The sequence below is a fragment of the Chanos chanos genome, chromosome 8, assembly GCF_902362185.1.
Source record: "Chanos chanos chromosome 8, fChaCha1.1, whole genome shotgun sequence".
In the NCBI taxonomy this organism is placed as follows: domain Eukaryota; kingdom Metazoa; phylum Chordata; class Actinopteri; order Gonorynchiformes; family Chanidae; genus Chanos; species Chanos chanos.
Window position 1 is genome coordinate 29,755,334 of NC_044502.1, and position 12,635 is coordinate 29,767,968.

A 12,635-nucleotide genomic window follows, 5' to 3' on the forward strand; every position below is an offset into this window, starting at 1 on the left:
CGTTATCTCTGCTTCCTTTCAAAAAAAAAAAAAAAGGGCTCTTCCTCCAAAAGCTTTCAGTTCCCTACCATTTAACCACAATTATGAATAATTGAGTTGGATTTGGAAAGTCAGTGTCTGGGTCAGACAAAACAAGTGCTCGAGTAACTGAAAAAGAGACGATGCCAGTCAAGAGCGCCGTATTCACGCCTGGTTTAATTTAATTTTGTATGCATTCCTTAAAAAAAAAAAAAAAAAGAGAGAAAAGGAAAGAAAAGAAAAAGCAGAAAAACATTTGAATTACAGCAAATCAATAAACTGAAAGAAAAACATCAGGTCAGAAGATTTCTCCACTCAATCTCTTCTGACAGTGTAACCAGCTGTCAGTTGAAAAACACTCTCCTCTATATTCTATGATGCAGTAAATACCAGAAATCTCCAGATAACATCTAGTTACATCCAATATCCAGAGGAGAAAAAAGAAAGCCTAGCTTATTATCACAACATTTAGAAACCCACACACACCCACACTCCCTGCCACCCACCCACAAGCACTCACACCCACACCCACACACACACACACAAATATATTGTTTGTAATAATCCAAGTATTGAATAAGTTCTTTTTTTCTCTTTAGCTGTCAAAGATCCACGTCAGGAAAAATAAATGCAAAACACAGAGGAAGAGCCTAAAAAAATGCTGAAAAGGGAGACACAGGGGCAAAAAGCAATTACAGTTAGGAGTCGACGCAGGGACAAAATGGAAGCAAAGCACAACAGCTTTTTGGGGTGGGTTGCTGTTTGCTGGTGCATGGCCATGGGTGAAATTACCGCGGCTGAGCTTCACCGGCTACGGGCCAGGGATGACAAGGATTAAAATAAATTGCCCAACACAAGCGATGGGAAACCTTGGAAAAACAATAGGAGTAAAAGCATGAATGTCAATTTGGAATGATAAAAGACACAATCTAAATGGGGCAGGCGGGAGGGACAGAGGCCTGGAGACAAGCGCGCGGTAATAGAAACTAGCTCTCCTGCCCTGACTCAGTTCTGCTTACACAGGGAGAGAGAGAGAGAGAGAGAGAGAGAGGGAGAGAGAGAGAGAGGGAGAGAGTGAGTTATGAGATGACAAGACCGGTGAACAGAAGTTTTCTGTCTTTCTTTCAGCTGTCCGTCACCTCATTCTCTCGCTGCACCTTATAGACAATATTTTCTCATTGGGTCTTACAATCAAAACACACACACACAGACTCCAGAGACTAGCTTGTGTATAAACTGAGTATAATTATTATTATAATAACAAGTGGGACTTATCTGTCCCTGAAAAAGAGCACATTTTCATGTTAAATTCACACTAAGTGTGGTGTGAAACGCATATGGTTTACCAGAAGCCCAGTACTTTTTAAAGCATTTTAGGTTAGGCTATGGGTATTTAGGTTATGTGCATTATACAGTAAATAGCAGTTAGGGGAAAAGCAACTATTTGCAACTATATATATGTGTGTGTGTGTGTGTGTGTGTGTGTGTGTGTGTGTGTGCGCGCGCGCATATATGTATATATATATATATATATATATATATATATATATATATATGTATATACACACACACACACACACACACACACACATATATATATATATATATATATATATATATATATATATATATATATATATATGCACACATATATGTGTGTGTGTGTGTGTGTGTGTGTGTATATATATATATATATGAGAATATGTGTGTGTGAGTATTTATGTATATATGTACATATATGGTGTATATTTTTGTGTGTATATATTTATATATATAATACACACACACAAATATAAACACATTTACATATGGTAACACAAGAAAGATTTTTATTCACTCTTGTCTCGATATCATACGCTATATTCTATGCTAGCATAGCTAATTTTGCGTCCGTGTCATCCGATGTTCTGGTGGACACATTGACCTACTTATATGATTGCTAGTCTAGGCACATGAATGGAAATGGCTGGTTATGTGTGTGAGTGCATGTGTGAGTGTGTGTGCCCATCTGCAGGTATAAAATAACAGTAGTATTCAGACTATTCATACACCTGTTCACCGTACAGAGAAGAATCGATTTCTGAGTTTGATGCCTTTATGAAGTCAAACTGTTTTTCAGATTTATGCAGACACTCCAACTGAGCTGATGTTTTATTAGATGTCTGTAAATTTCCATCTGGCAGTCCCGAACTGTACCGACATGAGGGACAGAACTGGACCACAGGCAGCACCACTATGCACCATGTAGAATGGAACCCCCCCCCTCGCCTAACCTCTCCCAGGATAAAAGACTGAGTGCTGCAGAAGGACAGCTCAAAGCTAAACCACCATACTTAGCCGAGTTCCCTTCATCTTTCTTTTCTTTTCTTTTTCTTTGGAATTTAATTAAGGCAAGACTGTGGAGTTCTTTGGTAAGAATGTTAAAAAAAAATCATAAAAAAACAAAACAAAACAACAGCAACAACAAAACCAACACAGAGTCCTGTGGAGGAGTGGCAGAGGAGAGGGGAGGGTGGTGTTCTGAAGTGACAGTTTTTAAATATTCAGAGGGGGTTTTTTTTTGGCTTCATCTCAAATAATTAGACTGCAAAAGGAGCTCACGCTCACAGTTACCAGACGATACCGCACAGTCAGCCTGAAATTAGAGCAAAAAGTACAGGCACCAAATTACATCCATTACATGTTATTTATTTCACTGTTTCAGTGATTAAAAAATGGAAAAAAAGAAAAAGAAAATGGAGAGATCGAAACATTACAGAAACCCCTGGTGATTTCCCTGTTTGGATTTTTTTATTTGAAAATGCCAACGTTCCAGAAATAGTTAGAAGAAAAATGAAACAACATATGAATAATGTATTGGCAGTATTAGTACGCTAAAAGCATGGCTGCTCTTTTTAGGAGCACCGAGCTTGGAACAGTATGAGGGAGAACGCGGGCAAGCTTTCACGGTAAGTAGGGGGAATATCCCTGCTACCAAAAATGTTTATCTGAGACCATGGGCTTTAGGAGGAACAGTTACACGCTGGTCACTAAGCAGTGCAGTGCAGTTGGTACTGGTAAGCAGAAAAACCTCAGAGCAAAGCAATTACACATGAGTGGTGGGACTTCATTTATGTGAATGTATTGTGTACAGTGCAGTCTGGGGAAGCAAGCGTGCTTTGAGAGGGAAATTGCTTCTTCATTTCTTCAGCATTGACAAAAACAGTAAAAGAAGGTCTTGAAAGGCAAAAAAATCTTGTTTTCATACAAACACTTAAGATATTTTCCCTTCTTGAAAATGTTTTTGATGAAAGGAGATGGGAAAAAAAAAAAAAACAGGACACCGACCACAGTCACTCAAATTGTTGTTCATGATAAAAAATAAAATTGTTTAGGGGGAACACCAGAAACAGAGATGATAGAAACATGGACCTTATGACAGCTGATTTACCAAAGAGTTCAGTTAACAGGATTCACTGAAAAAGAGCACATCCTGTATTCTGGAGATATACATTTGGGGAAATAGATTTTAATTGTGAGAGAAAGTGTTTCTGGGTGGAAAAGACTGTTCTCATAAAGAGAGTGAACTACATGGATGGAGGGTTTCACTGCATCAGTGGATTTATTTTTATTTTGTCTCGCAACTCTGCCTATTCTCTGAATTACGGGCAGCATCTGAGCCATAATAGACCATTACAGGAATAGACGCATCTGCAACGTACAGAAACATGTGTCACATAAAATTAATGAAGCCAATAAAAAAAAAAAAATAGTTTTACCCATTTAACCTCAGTGCTTAATAGAAACTAGCCAAAAAAGAGCAACAGCCAATCCCACTCCAAAACCAAAGAGAGACTAATGATGTCTGGACAGTACATAAAATCATGACTAATATGTCGGTCTTTCAGTCTAATTACCCTCAGTTAAGACATTAGAGGGCAACAATGTAACAAATGAGTCTGAATGCTCAAACATTAAGGCATCTGTTTACAGCAGATTCCAACAGATTTAGACAGATAACATAATATCATACTCTAACTGCTATTACTGAAAGTGTAATACAGGAGTGTCATGCACTCAGATAAATGTCCTACTGTGAAAGATCTCAAGTTAGATCATTTTCTTAAACTCACTGCAATTATTTGTTCTATTCTGAATTGAAGCATTAGTTTTATGTTACACTAGATTGATGCTTTCGAGACAAACGCATACAACATTCATTAGTGGTTCATCTCTTCATTTACATTTACATAATTTATTCAGAAAAAAAAACGGGGAGAAAAGCATGGAGAAAAAATTGTGGAGAAAAATTGATATTAAATTCACTTTCAATAATGTATGACTAAAACTGTTTCTGTTGCATGACAATGCCTTTAGAGAATTAGATTGGCCCTCATTAACCACATAATATTTTATGTTTTACATGAAATACTAGTGTGCACATTTTTGGTCAAATGAATTTCTTCATTCAGCAGTAGATTGAATGGCACAAATGGCATATTAAGAGCTGAATGAGTGTAATATTATTGTCAGAGCGCTAAAGTACGCTGAATTATATTCTGAGTTCTTGTTACCCTAATAATAATATTCAATCAGGCATTCAGGTTTAGTCAATGATTAATTTGAGAATCTGACTGTAAAATTAGTGTCAGCCTTGATTTTATGAAAATTACTTTACACACACACACACACACAGCCAGTCGCACACATGCATGAATGCCAGACAGCCACATACAAACACGCATGCACACACACACACACACACACACACACACACACACACACACACACACACACACACAGATGCACACACGCACACAGATGCACACTCGCACACACACACACACACACACACACACACACACACACACACAATACACATGTATGAATGCCTGCACAGATACATGAACACACACACACACACACACACACTAAAATTAACTATGATACATATAACCGAGGCAGCAAAAATATATCTATGTGTTCACAATGGGTTCTGAAGGCTCCTAAATGGCTAATTTTGAATGAATTGACTTTATGTGTAACTGATGCTGCTCCAGCATGTGGTAAAGCAATTAGTCATGATACTGTTTCATTGGCAGAAAAATGTAATTACAGTTGTAAAAAAAAAATGGAACCCTCCAAAGCCATTCATATAAAGATTTACAAAAGACTAAAGCAGAAATGAATCTTGTTAACTGCAGACTACAATTCTGACAAAAACTGTAGAACAGTCAAAGTGGTGTATTAAATATAACACTAATCTTAAAACTATCTCTGTTTTTGATTTTGGTTTATAAGAATGGTTTGCACACATTTAAGAATTACTCTTAAGGAAAGGAATAAAAAGAGATACGAACTGCATGTGTTGGAATTTTTGGGTCTGTTTCACTAATAGTGATCACTGGACGGATGGCATGAGAAAGCCACTGACAAAGGCAATGGACAGTGAACCCCCCGTCCCCCAACAATCTATGAGCCATTTGCATTAATAAACCCATTTCAACGCATTAAACTGTATTTGAGTAGATTCTAATGTACTGCAGGCTGTAAGACAAACATTAAAAATGATTTACTTTCTTCCTTTTTTTCTTTTTCTTTTTTTTTTTTATGGCGAACTTCTAATCCTTTACAGTTAAGAATCGTCTCAAATACTTTAGTTTTCCACAATCATTTATGTCAATTGCACTAAAAGAGTTAATTCACATTACCGAAAATTTAATTAACATTTCAGTTTATTTAATGTTTACAGACTAAAAACCTGTATTTTGTAATTCCTTAATAAGTATACACTACATTTTTGCCATCCATTCTAAAAATACTGCAGTGTGTTTTGTTAAGGTTAAATTAGATGGTAATTTTATTAGCTAAAATATACGAGGAAAAATTGCTTACTTAATTTCTGTTTTTTTTTTTTTTTTTCTCCGAGAACTACGAATAAATTGCAACCTATGGAGACACAAAGTAATTCATTATCAATGGTCTGTTGACAATTTTTTTTTTTTTTTTTCAAATGAGTAATGGCCATCTGCAGACATGATGTGGCTTAGGTGCACAGACATATATCATGCATTTAAAGTTTCATTGTATTGACACTACTGAACCAAGCTTTGTTGGCTAAAAACTCAGTAAAACGTATCAAAGCCGAGTGAACGGAGCAATGAAAAGAGGGATGGAGAAAGACAAAGCCCGTTGAGTCTCATCTGACAGACATTCTCAGTGTGATAGCGTCATAATTGTCACAAATCCTTCCTTCCCCCTTCTTCCCTCCCTGCTGTAGGCGAGAGAGAGACATGCTGGGAGTCTTAGTCCACATGTTCAATAAAGATGTGATTCCAGCTCAATCCCTGCTACTCCACATTCTCTTTCAAGACAAGAACTGCAGCTCATAATAGAGATTCGCTGGCACTTAGAGAGACTGAATCTGACATTGCACAGGTGAGATATCTCATATACGAGCTTAACGCTTCTTATTGTCACATGCATGCACGGGAACACGTTTTCGACCTGAAATCTCTCTCCTGCTGGGTAATTAAATAAAAAAAATGAAATAAGAAATGAAACCCATCACACCTGTCCAATACACAATTTAAACCACCAACCTTCCAAGAAAATGATCACAAAGAATGGTGAGAAGACCAAACAAAACGAGAGAGGATAACAGGATAATAATAATAAGAAGAAGAAGAAGAAGAAGAAGAAGAAGAATAACAGTATATTGTACTGTATAACAATACTGTATAACAGTAAAATATCAGTATTGGCTGAATGGTTATAGGAATTTTATTATTATTATTATTATTATCATTAGTAGTAGTGGTAGTAGTAGTAGTAGTAGCAGCAGTATTATTATTATTAGCATTATTATTGGTAGTGCATTAAGCTGAAGTGGGCAAATGCTTTGTGTTGCTGCCTGTGCTTTTAAGTACATTTTCATCAATAACGTACAGCTGCCATTTCATTTCAGTAAAGTAATCAGACTAATAATCCTTATTCACTGATACGTGAATAATCCTTATTCAATAGATCCGGTTCATTTTATTGCTTTGCTAATGCTACAGGTGCCTGAATTTGCTAAATTATAACGTTCCTCACTGCTCTCACTAATGTTGTAAAGGACAGCTCAACGCTGCAACATATCAGACTTTCAGGTTAGCAATTAAGTTAATTGTCATTGTAATTAACAGGGATGGCCGCCAATATCAACAAGGAAATTCATGACAAGAGAACTCACAACAATCCTGTGGTTCACTTATCCACGTAATCTGGTATCATGCTAAATTGTGTTTACCATACTGATTATTAATTGAGTCATAGGGCACAATGTATGGAAAGAGTGCAGTTTTTCAAAAAAAAAAATCATTAGGTTTATGTAACAGAATCTTTCATTTACATCAGTGTTCACTGAACCTTTCAAAATGTCTTTTAAAAAAATGAACCTAATTACTTCTTTATAATTACTGTTAAATTACTTTTAATGACATTGTTCGTTGAAGAGCTGAGGCCTTCAAAATGTCTATTCTTAAAAAAAAAAAAAAGTGCCCACTATCAAATGACTCTAGCCTGAAACATATCAGATCTGTGTTACAAAACAACTACAATGAATTTCTGTGACAGTTACTTCTGGAATTATATTTTTAAAATTTTAAAAGAAATGCCTGTTAATGGTGGACGAAAAAAAGAAAAGATCAAAAAATGTTAAAATCACAAAAAAATTAAAAATATTAAAATAATTCGTAAAAGACGGGATATTATTCATTCCGAGAAAGCGGGTATTTAAAAATTCCACGTTTAAAATCGATGAAATGGCATCCATAAGTCACCAAGGTGTTCAAATTGCTGAAGCTTTTTCTTTTTTCTTTTTAATCTAAACAGATTGTCTGTTATCGCCTATCTTCTGTTCCCTTTTCCCTCTGACTCTTTCTGCTCTACTCTTTTTTTTAATTCTCTTCCAAACTTTTTAGGCCAACTAACCCATCACCGAACTCATTTGGTTATTGGCTTGTCTTTAGATCCTGAGATATTTACCACGCATTCCTGACCAGAAGACAGCAGGGGTGAGATATAGGAGCTCTTACCAGCAGTGGGGGGCTGGGTTGGGACTGCGCAGGCTTGCAAAAGGTAGGAGTTTGGGGAGAACTCGTCGTCAGGAGGGGGGTCCAGCATGGCGTGAGAGGAGCCGCTGTCCAGCAGGGGCACCTGGCATTCCCTAATGGCTGAGGGTGTTGAATGGGGGGCGCCGGATGGTGGAAGAGGGGTTGGCGGGAGCAAGCTGGATGATGGCGTGGGAGGGAGGGGTCGACCTGAGGAGGGGATACACAAATAACACACGGGGATACAGTCATTACACAATGGGGAAAGTTGAGGTCATTTGTAGGTTGGTGTTTTGCATGCCTTTGTCATGTATGGAGTGTAGGCAGTCATAAGTAGCATGCTATCAGCAACCAAGTATTCACATGCCCCGCACCTCACCCTGCTGTCATTCCGAAAATTAATTTTGTGAATTTCTCTCCATTTTTAATGGCAAGAAAAGGTGGAATTTCCAAAGGAAAATATCTCTCCTTTCATTCAAGCGCATTACTGTTTCTTTCACCGAGTCTTTGACACGGCCAGTTGCAGCAAAAAGCCGAGATAAAAAAGAAAAAAAAGGAAAATCCTTTGAAAGAGCAAACAGGCCAATACGAGGAGAGTCCGAATAAAACAGTTTTTTTTGTGAGAGTGAAAGGGACGAGGAAAGAGAAAGCTTTCAGTCTTTGGATAATCTTGGTTATTTATCGCCACGGACTGAAAACAAAGTCAGCTTTGATGCCCCGTGTAGCCGTTTCAATTAATCGTCACTGTGTGCAGTATGTTACTGGAGGAGTTTTTGTTCTTCCTTTAACCATCTGCCATTCGAGTTTCACCGAGTGACTTACCTTGGACTGCTTTGCACTACGCTCTTCTGTACTTTTTTATTTTTTTTACCCCATAGGCCTCTGTGCTATCTTTATACTCAACAGTAGAGGATCTACCACCATAGATCCACTAGCATGTGTTCTCCCACAAGTGGAGAAACAGGACAGTATAGGCTCAGATTTAACATAAACACTCAGGGAAACAGAACCAATGTGTCACATTGCTGTGCTGAAATGAGAAACCTTTTGTGCTCTTAGCATGTGAGTGAGTGAGTATGTGTGTGTGTGTGTGTGTGTGTGTGAGAGAGAGAGAGAGAGAGAGAGAGAGGAGCAGAAAAAAAGTTAGAAATACATAGAGAAGAAAGACAAGTAAAGAGAAAGGTGTGTTCTTTAAGATCTTTAGAACCATAAACACATATCACACTAACAGATGGCATTGTTGTGATGGAATGGTGTCATATGGGTTTCTCGCCTTTTCCATTCAATGCGTGGCAGATTGCTTTCAGCCAGTTTGAACACTGTCACTAATTTAATCAAGCCTTGCTCAGTGTCTGCTCTCTTTCCCTCTCTCTCTCTCTCTCTCTTTTACCCAGCCAGTGCTCAGGCTAATGTAATGTTGATTTCACATTTGATTCAGATGAGTGCCAGACAGCAGACACAACAAGTTCTGCTTCTTACCACCTTTAATTGACCCCCATCAACTCCAAAGACAGACAGAAGATATGGATGATAGAGAGACAAGGAGAGAGGGGAGAGAGCGAGAGAGAGACAGAGAGGGAGGGAGAGAGAGAGAGAGAGAGAGAGAGAGGCTGGAGGGTATAGACAGATCAGGGTGATACTTAAGCAATTTATCAACATCAGCCCAAACCACCATTCTCTGCCACCTATCATCATCTGTGTAAATGGTTACAAAAGGCCACTACTATGAGGAACACCTGTGGAAGATACCAACACAGCAGGAATGACAAGGTTATGTCTGAACACATGCACGTGCGCACACACACACACACACACACACACACACACACACACACAAACAGCCCCACCTTCAAGCCTCGTGTCCCTACAGACAGAGAGAGGACTGTCTCCTTTCCTCTCCAGTTCATGGTGAAACTAGAAGGGGAAAAAAAATCTCTCGCTGTGTTTGTGTTTGTGTATCTCTGGCTTCTCTGGGCATGTGTTTGGCAGAGGAGCAGTACAGCAGTCAGTTCTGTTTCAGAGCTGATCTTCTCTTCTCACTGCCCCTCTGAGTCCTTTAATGCAGACAGAGAGACGAGAGAGTGTGTGTGTGTGTGTGTGGGGTGTGGGGGGGGCTTCTCCCCTCATTCACTCCTTTCTTCTGTCTCTCCTTAAAATGCTCTCTACTTTCAGACTCCTCCCTTCCCATCCACTCTATTCATTCTTCTTTTCCCTTCTGCCTTCTCTCTCTCTCTCTCTCTCCCTGCTCTGTCTCCACCCTCAATCCTTCTCTTCCTCCTCTTGGTGTTGTGAAGCTGTTTGCAGACATCATGTTTGCCTGTAACATTTGCAGAGGTTTATCATGCCTGTGTCTGCCAATATACTAAGCACAAAAAAGACAACGACTAAAGGCGTGAGAGAGAGGGAGGGAGAGAGAGAGAGAGAGAGAGAGAGAACCATCCACTGTGTGCCAAGCAAGACACAGAGCTTATGAGCTAATTGGTTCACAGGAGTCTCTCTCTCACTCTGCTACAATTAAACTCTAGTTCTAATTGTTTCAGATAAGTCTCCCTGGGTCCTTTTTCTAAAATACTTTAAGATGTATTGTGAAATCTGGTTCATGCCAAACAAGATGCAATGCTGAGCAACCAAAAATGAAAAAGAACCTTTAATCTAATCACTAGGAAGTATCTGACATGAATCCATTTTAATTTCCGCCCCCCCCCCCCACCCCCCCCAAAAAAAGGCTGAGTGTTGTGCTCCAGATCTTTCTAAATATTTCATTAAATGAGCAATGTGCAGAGTCGTCCTAATGAAATCCAGAACATTTTCTGTTAGGCCGGGGTTGAGGTTCTCGTACAGAGACTGTGAAGTTCTCTCTGAAACAACGTGTTGATGCATTCATCCATGCTATGTAGTGGTTCTCTTGATCTGCAAAACATCTTTGTGTAAAGATCAGCATGATATATTTTTATATACAATGCAGGGAACACAGAAATATTCAGAATGTTAAGGTCACTCAACGTTTCCAAACAAATATGGGACACCCAATCAAATGGAGACGTCTTTATGGAAATGCATCTTACAACGAATGGGCTCCTTCCTTTTTCATGAGCTGAAGAGCAGGTTTGGGAGCTACCTTTTCATTTCTGTATCTCTCTGTCCTATCTATGTTTCCTCTCTTTCTCTCTCTCTCTCTTCTCCTCCATCCAGATAACCTCTGGTTCATGACAGCCCCTCAACACAGCAATAACCCTGACAGTTCCATCTCTATGTGAGCTCAACAGCTCCCAAAGGACTCGTCAGTGATATTCTCATGAGATGTTTTCAGCACACAAATCTGTCTTCTTTCTCTCCCCACTACCCCCAATCATATTCAAGGTCCCGGGATAACATGCGAAACGTATTGAACCAAAGCAGGTAACAATAAGAAAAAAAAAAAAATTGATCAATTTGTTTGGGAAAATCATCCCATTAACAGGGAGTGTTGCAGTGTCCTGCTTGACACCGCTCATAAATCAGTTTTTGCAAACTGAGGGTGTTTGTGTGAACTTTCACTTTAGTAAATATGTTTTTTTTTTGTGGGCTAGCAGAGTGATGTTACGCGCTGTTCATTGGCACTATCATTTCTCAGAAGGACCGTTTTGTCCCAAACAACGCTGAACAATATTCGTCTCCTCAATACATGTCACCCAAAGGAGCTTTTGCAAAAATGCTTAGCATCACAGATAGCTGCTACCTACTGAGTAAGAATCTGAAAACAGAGCTTCAACCCGATATCAAAATTTGCTCGAAAACTGTTGAACTAAAAAACAAAAAAAGAACAGAAATAACAAACAAAAGCCATATTTTTGGAAGCATTTTGGCTGCATCTGTTGGTGTGACCCTGCATAGGTTGGTTTAAACTGGCTTGACGCATCCCAGTGCGATGCGACGGTTGGCCATAATTTGATACGACACTAGTGTCACAAAGATTTGACCCTCTCGCTCTCAAAAAGCGTTCTATTTTTTGAGCAAAAACAAAACAGTTTTGGGACACACTGGTCACACCATTCACACTGTCATGTTATCAATAGGGTTTGACAACACGCAATTACCCCCCCATACTGCCTTTCCTCCTGTCCTTTACAGAGAAGGAGCTTGAACAGGACACACCGACGTAGCGGAAACTGTTTAGCTGTCAGCGCCCTTGAAGTAATACAATAATGTTTGGAATTTCTACTTACACGTGGTACCACCTTTCTCTCTGTGGTAGCCTACATTTAAAAGCTTAATCTCAGAGTGTCCCTGGTTAAGATAATGATAACTATTACAACCATAATCATTTCATCAGTGGAGGTCTGTGAGGCAGCTGAAAGGCTAGAAAGCTGAATCTGGTTCCGATCCTATAAAAGTAACAGTTGGGTATCATCCCTCTCTCCAGCCTTTGGCATTTCACATATGCAACGAGATCTAAAGTTCCCGTTTCTTTTTCTTTTTCATTTTTTTTTGCCTTTGAAGTCTGAGAAACAATGAGATGATGCTATTTTTGTCTGGTGTCGCAAATGAAACAAAAGTGGGCTTCTT

The 12,635-nt window shown here is 38.9% G+C and overlaps 1 protein-coding gene across 2 annotated transcripts in view; it reads right to left on the reverse strand.

The window, feature by feature from the left end:
- tenm2b (teneurin transmembrane protein 2b) overlaps positions 1-12,635 on the reverse strand; it is a 152,927-nt gene that overhangs the window by 64,179 nt on the left and 76,113 nt on the right. For both annotated transcript variants that reach the window (XM_030781080.1, XM_030781081.1), the window contains one exon: positions 8,076-8,300. In XM_030781080.1, coding sequence (XP_030636940.1) covers positions 8,076-8,300 — 225 coding nt within the window. The remainder of the gene's footprint in view (positions 1-8,075; positions 8,301-12,635) is intronic.